Here is a 16,250-nt window from a genome sequence, read left to right as displayed (position 1 = left end):
AGACTTATCTACCATAACATTAACCACTTCCATGGCTAAAGTATATCTATGTCAGTTAGGACTTCAGTTTCAGCAACGTAGATAATCGCCAATGGCTACGGATGGCAGCCACTCGCTCCCGCCGCCGTACTCGCCGCTGCTCATTAGAGCGGAGATGAATGAATGGGAACACAGTTCATTAATCTAAGTCCTCGTGTGAATGATTGCCGGCATCAATGAGATGCTGTTATCATTTGTACTTTCAAAGTAACACATCCACGCATTACTTCCTGCTTAGCGTACTTATAGTACACTAATAGGAAACAATGTGCGAGGACATCTTGTGGCCAAATAGTAAAATTACACTTACATTCATTTCTTTTAATAAAAAGACCCACACTTACATAAAAGATTAACTCCTTCCCTCCTACCCTCTCCCACAATGACCTAAATAAATTATAAACATATAATTAAAAAAAGACAAATAAAAAAAATACATAAATAGTTACCTTAGGGATTGAACTTTTTTTTAATATGTATGTCAAAAGGGTATACCGTATTCATGTTATTTATGGGCTTGTAATTAGTAATAGACGCAACATTGAAAAAATGCACCTTTATTTCCAAACTAAATATTGGTGCCATACATTGTACTAGGGAAATATTTTAAACATTTTAATAACGGAAAAATAGGAAAATAAAATGTGTGGCTTTTAATTACGTTGCATGTATTATTTTAAAAATATAATGTCTGAAAACTGAGAAATAATAAATTCTTTAAATTTTTCGTATTTTTCCCGTTAAAATGCATTTGGAATAAAATAATTCTTAGAAAAATGTACCACCCAAAGAAAGCCTAATTGGTGGCAAAAAAACCAAGATCTAGATTGTTATGTTGTGATAAGTATTAATAAAGTTTATAGGCAAATTAAATTTCCCACACCGGTCACTTGCCCCATGTTAGTTTTACCTCTTGAGGACTGCAGTCTTAAACCCCCCCCCCCCCCCCCCACCTAGTGACCAGGCCATTTTTTTACTACTACATACAACTGAGCACACGAGTGATTCACCACCCCCCCCCCCCCCCCAGCCCTTTTCTGCCCACCAACAGAGCTTTCTGTTGGTGGGGTCTGATTCCTCCTGCCTTATTTATTTTTTAATAAATATTTATTTTTTATAAATTATCCTTTTTTTTTTTTGATCCTCCCTCCCCCCGCCAGCCAATTTGCGTGATTGGCTGTCATAGACTTCAGCCTATGACAGTGGATCACTTTTCTGCCTCCTTGTCCCCAGTACAGCGCTGCCTTAGATCGCAGCAATGTACAGTGTTATTAGACGACGGTCTCGCCGTCTAACAGTCCCTAGTGGCGATCGCAGCAGGGAGGCTCATGACGGAGATCATGCTTGAAACCATCTAATTTATCCACAATTTTGGAAGGGTGCCAATAATTTTGTCCACCCCATTTTTGGAGTTTTGTGTGACATGTCCAATTTGCTTTTTTTTAATCACAGTTTTGTTTTGTCCCAATACAAACAAGGGGAATAAACGTGTATAGCAAAATATGTGTTACTGCAATACATTTCAGTAATTTCTGGGGTGCCAACAATTTGGGCCATGACTGTATATTGTAGTTGGTGGACACAGATTCCATACCGATATCAGACATCTCATAATGACCCAAGCTCTTCCAGATGGATATTTATTATTAGAATTCAGGTGTTTGTCAATTCTTCATCCGTTCTTTTGCATGTATCACTAGCAACTTTAGGGAGCCCAGTGCTTTTTTATTTATTTTTAGACCTTAATAGCAATGGAAGTAGCAATGTACAGGTCCTATGTAGTGTCACGGTTGGTTTTATGACTGTAGTGGTTCTATATTAAATTGCTATTCTACTTTAAAATAACGTTAGGTAGATTTCTAATAAAGCTCGTCTACTACATTGTTCAATCTAGTCAGGGATTACTGGATAATGATCACCTGTTAATTACAATAGGAAGATCCACAAATGACACTGCTGCTTTTCAAGTACATTCCATGCATATTGTAATTATTTTTATCATTGGCTAGATGCCTAATACAGAGGGTCAGGAACATCTGGCCATACAGAAAGGACTCCATTCATCTGGTCACAAAAGCAGCCGACACAAGGAATGGCGCACAGACAAGATGGCAGACATTCATTCGCACGTAAGTAGTCTTATAATACATAGTTCAAAAATTAGTGTCAACATTGGGCATATATTTTAGTCATCTAGGATTTTTAAAGGACCTCCATACCCCCAAAAATATGCATATGCATTAAATATGTATACACTAAATAATTAAGTAAATTTGTCCGAGAACAAAATGCACTATAAATTTGTATTTTCCTATGTTGCTGTCACTTACAGTCGGTAGTAAAAATCTCACAAATCTATTTTGGACTAGTCCATGTCTTCATGGGGGATTCTCAAGGGTTCACTTTATTTCCAGGAGAACCAAATCAAGTGCTAACAGTTAAGGAGACTGGCTGGATACATTTGTATAGAACTTTTCCAGGGAGTGTTTTTTTTAAAGAATAAAGGTAATACTGAGAATCCCCCATGAGGAGATGGACTAGACCCGGGGTGCCTAACAGGTTGATCGTGATCTACCAGTAGATCGTGACCACCTGCTGAGTAGATCGCTTGGCCGCGTCTTAAGTCATAGCCGCAGCTGTCAGATTTTGCTGCCATATCAGCATTACGGAGAAGAGGGGAGAAGCGCGGCTGAAGGGGAGAGGAGCAAATGAGGAGACAGGTCTCCTCCCCTTCAAGCTACTTGGGAGGGGTAGACTGGCCGAGCTCAGCTCTCCTTGGTCGGTGCAATGTATCCCCAGCTGCTGGTGTCCTCCGAGCTTTCTCCCAGTAGGTATCTGACATGTGGCACAGAAATCCATCCCGCAGCTCTCTCTGCCCTCTGCTCTTCATGCTGTGCTGACTTACTCTGCCTCCGTTTTTCACATCTAGCATCCCCCTAGTCAGCCTGTCTGTGTGCTGCTCTCAGTGTGCAGTGAGGTGAGCTCAGCACGCCTTGCATGCACAGACCCGTGTGATGACGACATTCCTGTCATGCTAATTGCAGATAACTGAATACCTATCAAGTTTGGTAATGACAGCATGAAAAGCTCAATCATCTGCCACAAGAGCTAACTAGCTTGGCTGAGCTAAAGGATCAGGGTAAGAAGGATGTGTATGAAGGGGGGGGGGGGGGGGGAGAAAGGGCCTGTATGCTGCAAAGGGGAGGGGGGGTTTGGTGGAGAGGGTGGTAGATCTCGGGACTGCAGTTTTTAAAGTAGCTTGCGAGCCGAAAAAGTGTGGGCACCTCTGCACTAGACCAAAGCCAGTCATATTTGTCAGAGAGGGATCTATCAGATGGTTGATCTGGTGGCAGTCAAGTAATGTATGGCCACCTTAACTAATGGCAAAATTGCAGTGTGTGGGCCGTGCACGGCAGTTTTACCAGTACGTATGCTGTTTATGTAGCGCATGTTGCGCAATTAGGGCAACCTACATTACCTAGGTAATGTGCATGTGGCTATAGAAACACATTCCACACTTCCTACATTGCACGTGTAACACTACCATTGCGAACATTACCTAGGTAAGGAAGGTTGCGCTAATTGTGCAATATGTGCTGGGTAAACAGTGTAAGTACTAGTATATTTGCAAACTTACCGTTAGTTTGTGAATATGCCCCATTGTTATTGGTAATGGTCCAAATCCTGTTTTACTTTATATCAACCAACACATTTCCTGTCCTTATCCTCTACGTGGAATCAAAAAGAATTAAGCTAAAAAAGCTGTAGAGCCTTAAAGCCCGTAACACAAGCTCGAGTAGTTCTATTGCAATGCGGGCGGAGCAGAGAGCCAATGGAGCAACGCAGTTGGTCCACCTGGTGGATCGCTGACTGGATGGCTGTCCAAGGCTGCTGTTTGCATGCCGGTTTATCGGCGAGGAGGTCGTTATCTGCCGCTTCAGCTGACTTTAAGGTGGACCTGAACTCTTGCACAGGACAGAAGGAAAGCTGAGAGAAATGCATCCTGTATATACTTAGTTTATCCTGTCTAATTCCCCCTCCACTCTGATTAATCACAAGTTGTAATTTGATCTCTCAGTTGTGTCAGCTGACTGCCACGTCAGAGAGGCTAATTTGAATGAACAGGATGCAAACAATATGTCTGCTTCTATGAAAGCAGAAAGCAGATGCACTGCAAATTTAATGCAGGATTTTTATCAGCTGAAACAAGGAAATGTTTTTTGTTTTGTTTTTTGTAAAAAAGGTTATTATGCTGTTGTGTATCTTTTAGAGCAGATACTAAGTTTTAAGTTCAGGTCTGCTTTAAAGAAAGCCTATAACAGAAAAAGTGCCCCTGGGGGGTACTTACCTTGGGAGGGGTAAGCCTATCAAGGCTTCCCCCGGCCTCCTCCGTCCCATGCTGGTTTTGCTCCTCCCGAGGTAAGTACCGCCCAGGGGCACTTTTTCTTTATACACAGAGTCTCTTTAATCTAGCATGTGTCCAGGCCTTAGGTAAATAAAGCTGTGTGCATATGCTCAATTTTGGTTGGCTGAAACAATCGTTAGTTATATTTTGGGGTGACAGTTGCACAAACACACTTATCACTGTCTGATTTGCTAGTGATATGCAAAGTTGACTCTCTGATCACTGGTCTGATGTTCTACTGTTATGCCTGGTACACACCATGCAATTTCCCACCAGATCGAAAGGTCGAATCAATATTTTCTGACAGGTATGATTGGATTTCCGAATGATTTTCCTGGTTTTGTACAGAAGTGAACAGAAGAACGATTGGAAAAGTCGATCAGGAATCTGATCGGACCTGTTGGAAATTATCAATTCGACCTGTGGATCTGATGGGAAATTTCATGCTGTGTACCAGGCATTGTAGTTCTCTTAGTAGGACTCCTTCCCACTTATTCTCCCCCTCCTATTTCCATAGAACAGAACAAGTTGTTTGGCAGATATCCGAGCAGTGTTTGAGCAGCTAATCTCTAATCCAAAAATAATCACCATTGGTTATTGTGTTTTTATACACAGTTAAAGGAAATAGGAAATGACTTGGTTGGTATAAAGTAAGTTAAAACAATATGGACTAATAAAATACTGTATTATCTGTGTAAAAAGTGTACTTTCTTGTTAAAAATGTGGGCTATTTAAAGGGAACCTGACATGAGAGACATATGGATGCTGACATATTGATATCATTTGAAACAATACCAGTTGCCTGGCAGTCCTGCTGATCCTCTGCCTCTAAAGGTGCCCATATATCAGACAATATATAGGCAAATCGACCAAGAGACAGATCTCTCTCTGACTGAATCCGATTGGCAAGAGATCTGTTGCCTGCCCATACACTTCAGGCTGATTACTGTTCAATTTCAGCATGAAATCTCTTGGGAATAGGACATGTGACGCCCCATCCGCCGCTTCACCAATCCCCTTGGCGTTTCGTGCATGAATACTAGGGCTGTTGGTGTCCACTGCTGGCTCCATGCTCCGTCCACATACCTGCGCCCCACGTGGCTACCGCCATAACAGTAGTGCGTGTGTGACGTCACACATGTGCCCATGTATATGGCAGCAACCGCGCGGGGCATGCGGATGGAGCACAGATCCAGCGGTGGACACAGCCGGGGGAGTGCCAGGGGTCCCGTTGTGTTTGCCGTTCATCCTGATATTGCACGCCGTTACCACCGCTCATCCAATTTAGCATGTCAACCCTACATCTGGCAGCGTGTCTGATCGATGCATGAGACCAATTTCAGCACAAAATTTGTTGCATCGTTGAATGGGCATGTGCCGATTTTCATCCAATTCCATTATAATAATCAAATCAGATCAGATAGTCGATGTGCCGCAAAGTTGCCTGATGCATGGCCACCTTAATACTTTTAGCCACAGCCCCTGAAAAGCATGCCGATCAGATGGTTTTGACTGAAGTCTGACAAGATTAGCTGCATGCTCTTTTTTCAGGTATGATTCAGACACTACGGTAGATGCACAAAAACATGTGTTTACGTGAAAAGATAAAGTACTTATCGTGCTCTGCTGGAGTGGGGAGGCAGCTGTGGGCGCCAGAGGATGCACGGCCTCTGCCGTCCACCCTATGGCGCCCACAGCTGCCTCCCCACTCCAGCAGAGCACGATAAGTACTTTATCTTTTCACGTGAACACATGTTTTTGTGCATCTACCGTGATTTCTATGCATTGTACACCTGCTACCTGCATTAAAGCTACAGTGCCAGACATCCATGTTCCTTCTTTTTGAGCATTGCAATGTAGTGACCTTATTTGTCTTGAGCACATAGCTCCTGCTGGAGCTCTATACCTGCAATTGGCCATTTTTGACATTTTCCACATTTTTTTCTGAGTGCCTGCCACCCCCTCTGTCTCAGGCTGCAATGATTCAGACACTAATGCAGCCAAAGAGGCCAGCAGTGCTTTCAGGCAACTGGAATTGTTTAAAAGGAAGTAAATATGGAAGCCTCCACATCCCTCCCAGTTCAGGTTCCCATTAATGCGCATGATATGGAAACTGTGTGAAATGATTGCTGCTGTTAGTTAGATTATCTACTGTATTGTGGTGCCTATGTATATCACAATGCTCTTCTTTTACAGAGTCAGCCTCTGAAGTCTCTCTGGAAGCTCTTACACCCGTCATCCTCAAACCATGCGGTTCCCCCAGAGTCACGTTTTCAACCTCTACCAACCCAGCCACCTAAAACTCCCAACTTCTCTGAGGCCAGAATACACTCAATGGGTCAACCCTCCAGCTCCAGTCATCGGCAGGAACCACAGCCAAAAAGCCGCCAAGGGCTGCAGCTTCCTGGACAGCCAGAAGCACACTGGCATGTCTCCCCAGTGAACAGAGGGACAAATGAAGGTGCTGCTTTCCCCGACCAGATGGCTTCTAAACCAGGACAGAATGGGCTGCCTTTTAGCCGGACAAAAAGAACCCGTTTGCCAAATTTGAATGACCTTAAAGAGACCGCTCTTTAGTTTAATTGTTTGTGCTACTTTCAGTGTATATATTAGAATGAGTACTGGGTGAACAGTAATAAGGTGAAAGAGCGTAACTGGCATATAGAAGTATACCTCTGAACATTATAGTGTACAAAAGAATAATATATTAATAAAACTTCAATCCACCTAAAACTCTTATTTCAGTTACGGATAGAATTGGGATAGGCAAACCGCTCAAAGGTTTTTTTACCGGTAGATGTGTAATATATGGTGGGAGGGGGGTGTATTCACTAAAAATCAGTAACATTTTGTGTGCAGGCAACGAACATACATTTTGCTGGTTGTTATGCAACCTATGTAGTTGTGTTATACACACAATGTGTACGTTGCTGGTGTAACATGCATTACGCAAATAGAGAATTGTGCATTGTACAAGCCTTCTGCGTATACCATTCAGTTTGTATAGTGGGCAGTAAAATTTACGTGCGCTGTCTGCGCTCCTATATTTTTGAGGTTTTTTTAGTGAATAGACCTTATAATATATTTTCTGTAAGCACAGCTTCTGAGTCAGCAATATTTATTTGAGCCATTTACATATTTTATAGTGTGAATTAAAACAATAGGTTTGAAAATTAACAGCAGAAAAGGGGCTTTTGACTAGTTTTGCCCCTCTTAACTCCCTGATCAACAACTGTTGTGATAGAATGTAAGCCACAAGGAATGCATTATTATCAAGTCTGATCTTTTGGGCTCATTTCCACTACATACATTTTTGAGCGTTTTTTTTTTTTAATGCGTGCAAATTTGCATTAGAGTGCATGGAACATGAAAGCATATGGGACAGTTTCCATGCTATGCAATTTAGCATGCGTGGAAAAGCATTCATCAATCTCCCAACGCAATTGCTTTTCAAGCGCAATTTGCATATAATGTATTTCAATGGAAACCTGGCCTGAGTGTATCTTAGTTTGGGCACTTTGAAAAGCTGATCATGAACTGAAAGCTGAAATGAATACATTGGTAAATTGCACTTATGGGATTCTCTATTATATCAACTTTGTGGCAGTACTTTCATCTGTAAATTTGGCATTTCTCCCCCATTGATTGACTGTCTCTTACCAGTCCCTTTACCCAATGCCTAATCCTATTTTCTATTCAATGCAAACCCTTAGCCCTAACCTAGCCTCCTGCTCAAATGTATATTATACACCTAGTGTCATCAAACCGATATAGTCTTAATGATCTATGATGGTGCCAGGATACAGTGTTACCAGTTGAACGTCTTGCGGTTTAGTCTACTACTTTCTATCCATAACTGGAATATTAGTTTTAGGTGTTCTAACCCTCTGCATTGTTCTCCTAATCCATTTAGACCTTAAACTAATCTTACCATACCAGGTCAAAATACACACATTCCCCAACCATACTGCTAAAAGAGTTTCAGCTGGGAGGTATGTACAAGTACTTATAGCTATACTGATATGTGCAATATGCTTGTGTGAGGTTACACTGTGCCGCAAACCCTCCCACTAATACTTTTGTTGATGTGTGGTTCTCCACTGCCAGTTTCCTCGTGACATTAGAATGTGCAATAAAAGAACAAAATGTTGGTGTACCTGAGGAATATTCCCAGACCTGAGAAATGAAGACTACTAAAACCTTCTTTTTCCCTGGTTGGCACCCTTATATTTATACGACGGAAACGCGTAGCCTTAATCAGACAATACGATGCTATTTTAGGCCTAACACATAAAATGTGGATTTATCCAGCTAAAATAATTTTTACGGAAATAACACTTCCATATTTGATATTTTTTGTAAGATTTATTTATGATTAATTCTTACCATAGAGTCATATCATTGTTACAACGTCAAGTTATTTTGAGCTGTTTAAAACATTGTGAAGCCGTACAACAGCAAAAGTAGTTTATATGAAAACTTACAGTATAACATTTATATATTGCATTAAGAGTATTATATATATAAAGAAAAAAATCTATAATTATATATTATCTGCACACTCAGACATTTGTGTGTGTAGTTTGTTTATATGTTAAATTAACTGTCATTTTTATATCTTTAAGCATATATATAAATATATATATATAAAGGTATTGTTATGATGACAACTCTGCCATATTTTTATACATTTGTGCAGTGTTATTATACGTCTAATGAAAAGAGAGATAAACTATAGATGTCGGTGTGCCTGCGGCAGCATGGGTCAGTTGTGTAACTACAAGAGCAGGTATGATTGTTCCGTCTCATCAAACTTATACAAGCAAAATTACTATTGTACTTCTGTGGCTTCTGGAACCGTGCAAGAGACTGATGAAGGGCAAAATAACCCAAGCTTACTATACAATATGCCTTTCTCTCAATGATCAAGCAAAATATATTCATTCTTCCACTCGTACAGTACGACATACACCAAAGATAATGCATAACAGATCAAAAGTATTTTCAGTTGCATTTCCAAGAAAATTATTTTTTGTGTAACATTAAAACAAATGAAGACAGCTGAGTAAATGTTGGCATAAATGGCTGCAATTTAGTGTCTATATAGCTATCCATTACTCTGTCTGTCTATCTACCGTATGTAGCTCAGTGAAGTATTTCAAACTATGCGAAGAGAAGGGACTCTGCACCGTTTTCAAGTTTGTATTAAGCTTTTTTATTTAAGGCATAAAACAGGATACAGCAGATAGGGCAAGTAACTTGCCCTATCTGTTGCCTTATCTGCTGCATACTGTTTTATGCCTTACATAAAAGAGCTTAATACAAACTTGAAGATGGTGCTGGATCCCTTCTCTTCGTATTCATGTTGCTGTTCCTGGGGACAGAGGGACACCGACCTAAGCACATCGCACTTGGATAGTTGGGTGCTGCCTACTACTTCGTTCCCCCGTATTTGAAACTATGACATATTTTCCCCTTTGTGCTTTATATTAAAACTGCTTTAAAGGAAAACTTAAGTCAAAAAAAAAAAAAATGACATTTACTCACCTGGGGCATCCCTCAGCACCCCGAAGCTGGATGGTGCCCTCGCAGCCCCGCTCCGATCGTCCTGTCCCCGCCGGCGGCTACTTCCGGTTCGGCGACAGCCGCCGACAGGCTGGGAACGCGGCTGTTTTTCCGCGTTCCCAGCCGCTGCTATCACCCTCTATGCTGCTATAGCGTATATATAGCAGCATAGAGGGTGATAGCAGCGGCTGGGAACGCGGAAAAACAGCCGCGTTCCCAGCCTGTCGGCGGCTGTCGCCGAACCGGAAGTAGCCGCCGGCGGGGACAGGACGATCGGAGCGGGGCTGCGAGGGCACCATCCAGCTTCGGGGTGCTGAGGGATGCCCCAGGTGAGTAAATGTCATTTTTTTTTTTTGACTTAAGTTTTCCTTTAAATTAAAAAATGGCACTGTAAAATGGCCATTGTTTTTCTCCCACTAGCAGCTGGAGATAAATAACAGTTGTTTGTAGGGTGGCAGTTTGCAATATGAAGGTCTGAGCAATTCTGAAAAGGTGCAGAAGATGAAAAACCGTTATAATCAGTGTCGGCTCTACCATGAAGCAAAATATATGGGGGACGAGGCCGTTGACATCTTAATATGCAGAGCAGCCGTAGTGAAGCAGTTTCATGGTCCAATGCTTGGTCCTCATCTCTTGTCACGACATGCATTGGGAGGCAACTGAGAGATGCTGCCTTATGGTGATTGGCTGCATGGTGATTGGGGAATTGTACTCAGCTGCAGCTGCTCTGCATATTCAGTTGGGGTAGGAGGATGGGATACTGAAACTGGCTGCCCCTCTTTCTAAAGAGAGAGTGGGTGGACAGTTGCAGGCCACTCTTTTCTGGGGGGTAGGGTGAGAGACAGATACTGACCACACTTCTTGTCTGACAGAGAGGGGTAGGAGGGGTGAACTCAGCATCAAGTGTCAAAAACTTTAGAACCGTCCCAGATTATATTATCAAATAATGCTTTGTGCGAATTGAATCTAACCTTTGTTCCCTAATGAAGTACAGTAGTTGTCTTTTGTTGGGAGAAGATAGTGTGGAAGATTTTGGGGTCTGTTTACAAAACAGCATTGAAAATGGAAAGTCTTAATAGTTATAATGCAAAAAATGTTACCACCCTATTTGTAAAGATACAAAGAGGCCTGTTACAAGAATAGCTATTCATATCTATGAGGCCACAAAGTAGCTTTTGATTTTGCCCTTAATTGTGGGGCTGACCCTCAGTCCACCTCCAGCCAATAATTGCAGCCATTACATTAATGAAGGAGCTGGATATGGGTGGTATCAGTTGCTGTATTCAACATTTGAAGTATTTATTGTACACATAAAAACACTAGGAATACAGCAAACTCACATTATGGGTCCTTACAGACAGTGATGGTGACCAAAGGATACGGGGGGGGGGGGGGGGGGGAATGGAACGCAGCCAACAGTTCACCTATGATGCGGAATGGAGAGAAGATGAACGCAAAGACTTCTGGGTAGGTTAATCCCTCGTATCCTTTAGTTTCACCTGTTTAATCAGCGGAACATTAGCATTTCAATTCCGAGTAGCTTGCTACTCGGAATTGCTCGAAAGCCCATCTCTGCTTACAGGCAGGACCCTATTGCATCAATCCGAATCTAGACAATGCACGTAAAGTGTATAGTGTAAAAACTTGTCCACTCTCCAACCTGACCGGTTTCAGTAGTGTAAAAACTTGTCCACCCTCCAACCTGACCGGGTTCAGTCTTGTAGGGTCATCGGGGTAATATCATTGACCCCTGACTACGGACACTGCTAAGACCTAGAGGGAGAATATGTCTCGATTCCTACTAACAGGCTGATGTTTCCTTATGTGAGCAGCAGTGATGCAGAGTAAGGTAAAAAGCAACACCCCCCCCGCCAGTACCCCAGAACTGGCTACTTGGCAGAATGTGCGATGACCATTACTAAACTGTTACTTGAAATTACTAACACTGATGATTTCATGTGACAGACATCTTACGTCTGTACCTTTTAGGTATGTCAGCAAAGGCGGGGGCAGCATTTCAGTGTTACTTTAAGTCAAATCTATCTATCTACTTTTCTCTGTCTTTCTATATATAGTGCAGTGCATACTTTGTACGTGTTCAGACTGTCTATTTAAGAATTTATCATCCTAATTAACGGACATATATTAAGATTTTACAGAATTAAGATTAAGACGCAACCATAAAAATAGTACACTTATTTTTCTATAGAGATCAGGGATTAACTGTAAGATTCTCAAGATGTCAATGAATTTGTTTTGTGTTAGCAATGTATAGAGGCAGTATGTTTTATTTTACATATATTTACATGATACAATGTTCATTGGAATGTAACACTGTATATCCAAACAAGAAGCAATGTAACAAACTGTTGGTCATATATTGTAGTCAAGATATTTTTAATAATCTAAGTTACTGAACAGCTGCTAAAGTTTTAAAGAATCGTTATGATTCCTTTTAGAACTGTGTCCTCTGTGCTACTTACTATCAGTTAGGGATGATCAATTATATGCAAATTTATGTAAATTTTATGCAGTTTGAAAATGGACCAATTAATTTTTTCAAGCTGCATATATTTGCATTTTATTGATCATCCCTGCTATCAGTGGGTAAATGCACTTCTGCCGAAAATATTTAAAGCATTAGTCTGCAGGCATGGGCGCAAATTCGGCTTCGGGTGATTCCGGATAGTTCTATCCGGATCTCACCCAGTAATGCTGTGCGGTGTGGGCGGAGGGGTCAAGCTTACCTGTCTGACGTCTTCTTCGGTCATCCCTCGGTGCCTCCCACGATGCGGTCCACGCACGTCACGTGATTACCCGGAAGGAGGAAGTGTTTGTAATCACGTGACCGCCACTTGGAGCGCATCGTGGGAGGCACCGAGGGACGACCGAAGAAGACGTCAGACGGGTAAGCTTGACCCCCCCCCGCCCACACTGCACAGCATTACTGGGTGAGATCTGGATAGAACTATCCGGACTCACCCAAAGCCGAATTTGCGCCCATGCCTGTTAGTTTGTAATGAATTACGTTCTCACCTTGCTGCCATTTCTGTTAAAGTGAAAATGCACTTTTCCTGGGAATAAACCATCCCTTCAGTTTAGCTCTATACACTGGATAGTTTAATAGCAAATAACATTTCAGCTTCCATACCTTGTTTTTCTGTGCACAGAAAACTCACCCATTTCATGCTATTCCTAAGCAGAACTGCTGCCTCAAGTGTGCATCTATAATTAGTCATGGGACAAGATTGCATGTTCTACAAGGGCTGTACTTTAGAGTGGGTACAGATGACGAGCCCAAAAGTTCCAAAAGGGAGCCACTGTAAACTAATTATGGGTTGTTGTAACCCCTCTATGCTACTGCAGGGGAGCCTTATAAAAGAAGTGTCAGTAACCACTTATTTATGTGTTTACACACTAAAGCTACATACACATGCTAGACTTAACTTGACTGAGGCGGCTGATGACGGTTTCTGCTGAGAATGTTTGCGGCGAGCAAATCTTTCTGGAAGATTGAGTTGGCATTGTTCACCCCCTTCATCTGGCTAGCCCACTCAGTGATGCTCCTTGTGTGCCTCTTTGCTGCCCACCCTCCTCCCTGTCAGGGAATATAGTAAATTTCACTGATAAGCAACTTGCAGCCATAAAAGTTTCCCTGCCAGAATTCAACTTCTAAAGTCAAGGGATAGGTCAATAGTTCATTTATGAGACATTTAATAGACTGCCATGGAGCAGACAATAAAACATTCAATCTGCTTTATAAATGTTTAAATATAAAATAAATCCATGGGATATCTTAAAAAAAAAAAAAATTAAGAGTAGGAGGATAAATACAATTACCAGTATTTATCTCTTCAGTTTACAGGTAAAACTTGAAAAATTAGATCATGGTGCAAATGTTAATTTATTTCAGTAATTCAACTTAAAAGGTGAAATTAACATATGCAATAGATGCATTTTCATGCAAAGCAAGATATTTCAAGCCTTCATTTGTTGTAATTTTAATGATTATGGCTTACAGCTTATGAGAACCTAAAAGTCAAAATCTTAGACCATTATAATATTGTGAAAATGTTCAGTTTTCTAGACTCCAAAACATTCGAAAAAGCTGATTAATTCAAAACACCTGCAAAGGGTTCCTATTTCATGTATTAGTTTCACCTTTTAAGTTGAATTACTGAAATATATGGACTTTTGCTGGATATTCTCATTTTTCGAGTTACGCCTATATTTTTACCTCGGGTTCACTTTTAAGGGGTCCTGTTCAGGTGTTGGTGTCTTCCCTCCTCCAACCCATGTGCAAGGTGTTTCTTTATAGCAATCATAGATTTTAGTGCTATTGATCAACAGAAAGTAGCTGGAGAATGGTATGTTTGGTCTTTTGCCAGTAGAAGTGTAATTGTTTATACCTGTAGTGCAAAAGAGATTGCTCCAGCTGAACCACCTACCCGGATTTAGCTGTAGCATGTGCTACAGTGCAGCCATTTGCCCCAACCACATGGACATCCAACAAGGGTCTGTACAACCGTCTACTGCTCACTCAGAAACTTTATAAAAAAAAATAAATCAGTAGACTTAGAAAAAAAGGCGTGTCTACTAGAGGTCCTCAAGTTTTGGGGATCTCTCAGTTGTTTACATGTATGCTTTACCAGTAGCTATGTTTTCTTTATGCTATATTCTGTACAATAAGAGGTTTACGTCTGTACTGTTCAAAGACAAAAAACGTCAATAAACCTTTTGAAACACAAAAATCAGAAGGTGAGAGTACAGAAATGAGAATATCTATAACGTGTGTATAGAATATCTATATTATCCCTTAACATGTAAGCACCTGCTGCAGGTGTAAAATGTGTTAGGGTTATTCTCATTTGTATATTTAGCCGATTAATTTTAAATAAAATCTGAGTGAGTATCTCATAAATCTGAGTATCTGAGTGAGGTTGTGCGAATCCTTGTTTGATGTTCATTGATTATATCACCAACATTTTACACAGCATTCAGATCAGCTAGGCTGTCACAGCGGGAAAGTATTCTTCTTAATTAACTAAAAAGGCTGCTGTCTTTATCCTGCACTCATAGAAGAAGACTTCTGAACTACTCAATATTATAAGAACACATAGTTACACATGTTCATCTGACTGCAAATAGGAAGCCATCCAGGACAAAACTGTAGATGCCCACTCTTTAAGGTAGCCATAAATGTGTCAATCATTACTCATATATTCAAGACACTATTAACTCCTCTTACAAAGCATTGATTTGTGCTGGATTCGCCATTTTAAACATTTAATGTGGTGTCTGATTGACTGTAGTCCTGCCCTGCTAGCCTTGCATTACAAAGCTGTGCCGATCCCAATCCACCCCAGTGGATGATCATCCTTTTAAATGAGCTTGTAACATCAATCATAGGTCAGATCAGTTGTAAAGGTGTTCAAAGTGACTGAACGTGGCAGTAAAGTTGAGCCGTGTATGAATATATTGGTTAAAACTGATTTGATGCTAGCTTTCCTTGTGGATTTCCATTTACCTTGTAAACAAAATTAAATAATTAATTAAGAATGGAAGAGCAGAATTCATGTTTTTTTATGTGCTCATGTCTGAAGAGGACCTGCCAAGTATATCTGGCAGAGTCCTTGGGGAGCAATCCATATTGGGATCTCTAGCTAATGTATAACCCGAATGGGAAACTGATTGTTAATGAATACCCACAGCTTAAATTTTACTGTCAAAAATAAATCCTAAAAGTATATTTTTATATCTATTTAAGACCTTCCCTGTTGGACTTTGGATGAATTTTTACTTACATTTTTAATGTAGTAGAGTGAATATATGCAATGCAGAAGTCTATTGTAGACGGTAAATATTCCGCACTGCTAACTCTGTCTTAATGTATTTTTTGTTTTTCCTTTTGACGACTGGAGACAAAATTTCAAGCACCTACCTTTGTCTGCATTGAGATGTGACTGTCAGTATAAATCTTCATAGAACCTACAAAGGACTATAAAGACAATCACACTTCTCAAACTTGCATAGAATTTAACTCATTCAGAAACACTGTCCAATAAAATGTTTGTTTTAAAAGAAATCTTCTGACTCAAAAAGATTGCATTATTTATGGAGTTCCCGTCTTGAAATACTGTCAGTTTGGGATGATTGGATACTTGATTTTGCTGTATCAGAGTTTGTGAAAGTGGCTTGAAGGACTGAATATTGAGATTTGCAAGGTGTTAAATGAAATAAA

At 40.8% G+C, this 16,250-nt stretch overlaps 1 protein-coding gene across 6 annotated transcripts in view; it reads left to right on the top strand.

Annotated features, from left to right (window-relative positions):
* CDKL5 (cyclin dependent kinase like 5) overlaps nt 1-7,026 on the top strand; it is a 494,542-nt gene extending 487,516 nt beyond the window's left edge. For all 6 annotated transcript variants that reach the window (XM_068269971.1, XM_068269974.1, XM_068269970.1 and 3 more), the window contains 2 exons: nt 2,049-2,168; nt 6,641-7,026. In XM_068269971.1, coding sequence (XP_068126072.1) covers nt 2,049-2,168; nt 6,641-7,021 — 501 coding nt within the window. In that variant the 3' untranslated portion in view covers nt 7,022-7,026. The remainder of the gene's footprint in view (nt 1-2,048; nt 2,169-6,640) is intronic.
* Nucleotides 7,027-16,250: the final 9,224 nt, after the last annotated feature.

The sequence above is a fragment of the Hyperolius riggenbachi genome, chromosome 2 (genome assembly GCF_040937935.1).
Source record: "Hyperolius riggenbachi isolate aHypRig1 chromosome 2, aHypRig1.pri, whole genome shotgun sequence".
NCBI classification, from domain to species: domain Eukaryota; kingdom Metazoa; phylum Chordata; class Amphibia; order Anura; family Hyperoliidae; genus Hyperolius; species Hyperolius riggenbachi.
Note: the sequence above shows the minus strand (reverse complement) of the source record. Positions and strands in the feature narration are given on the sequence as shown.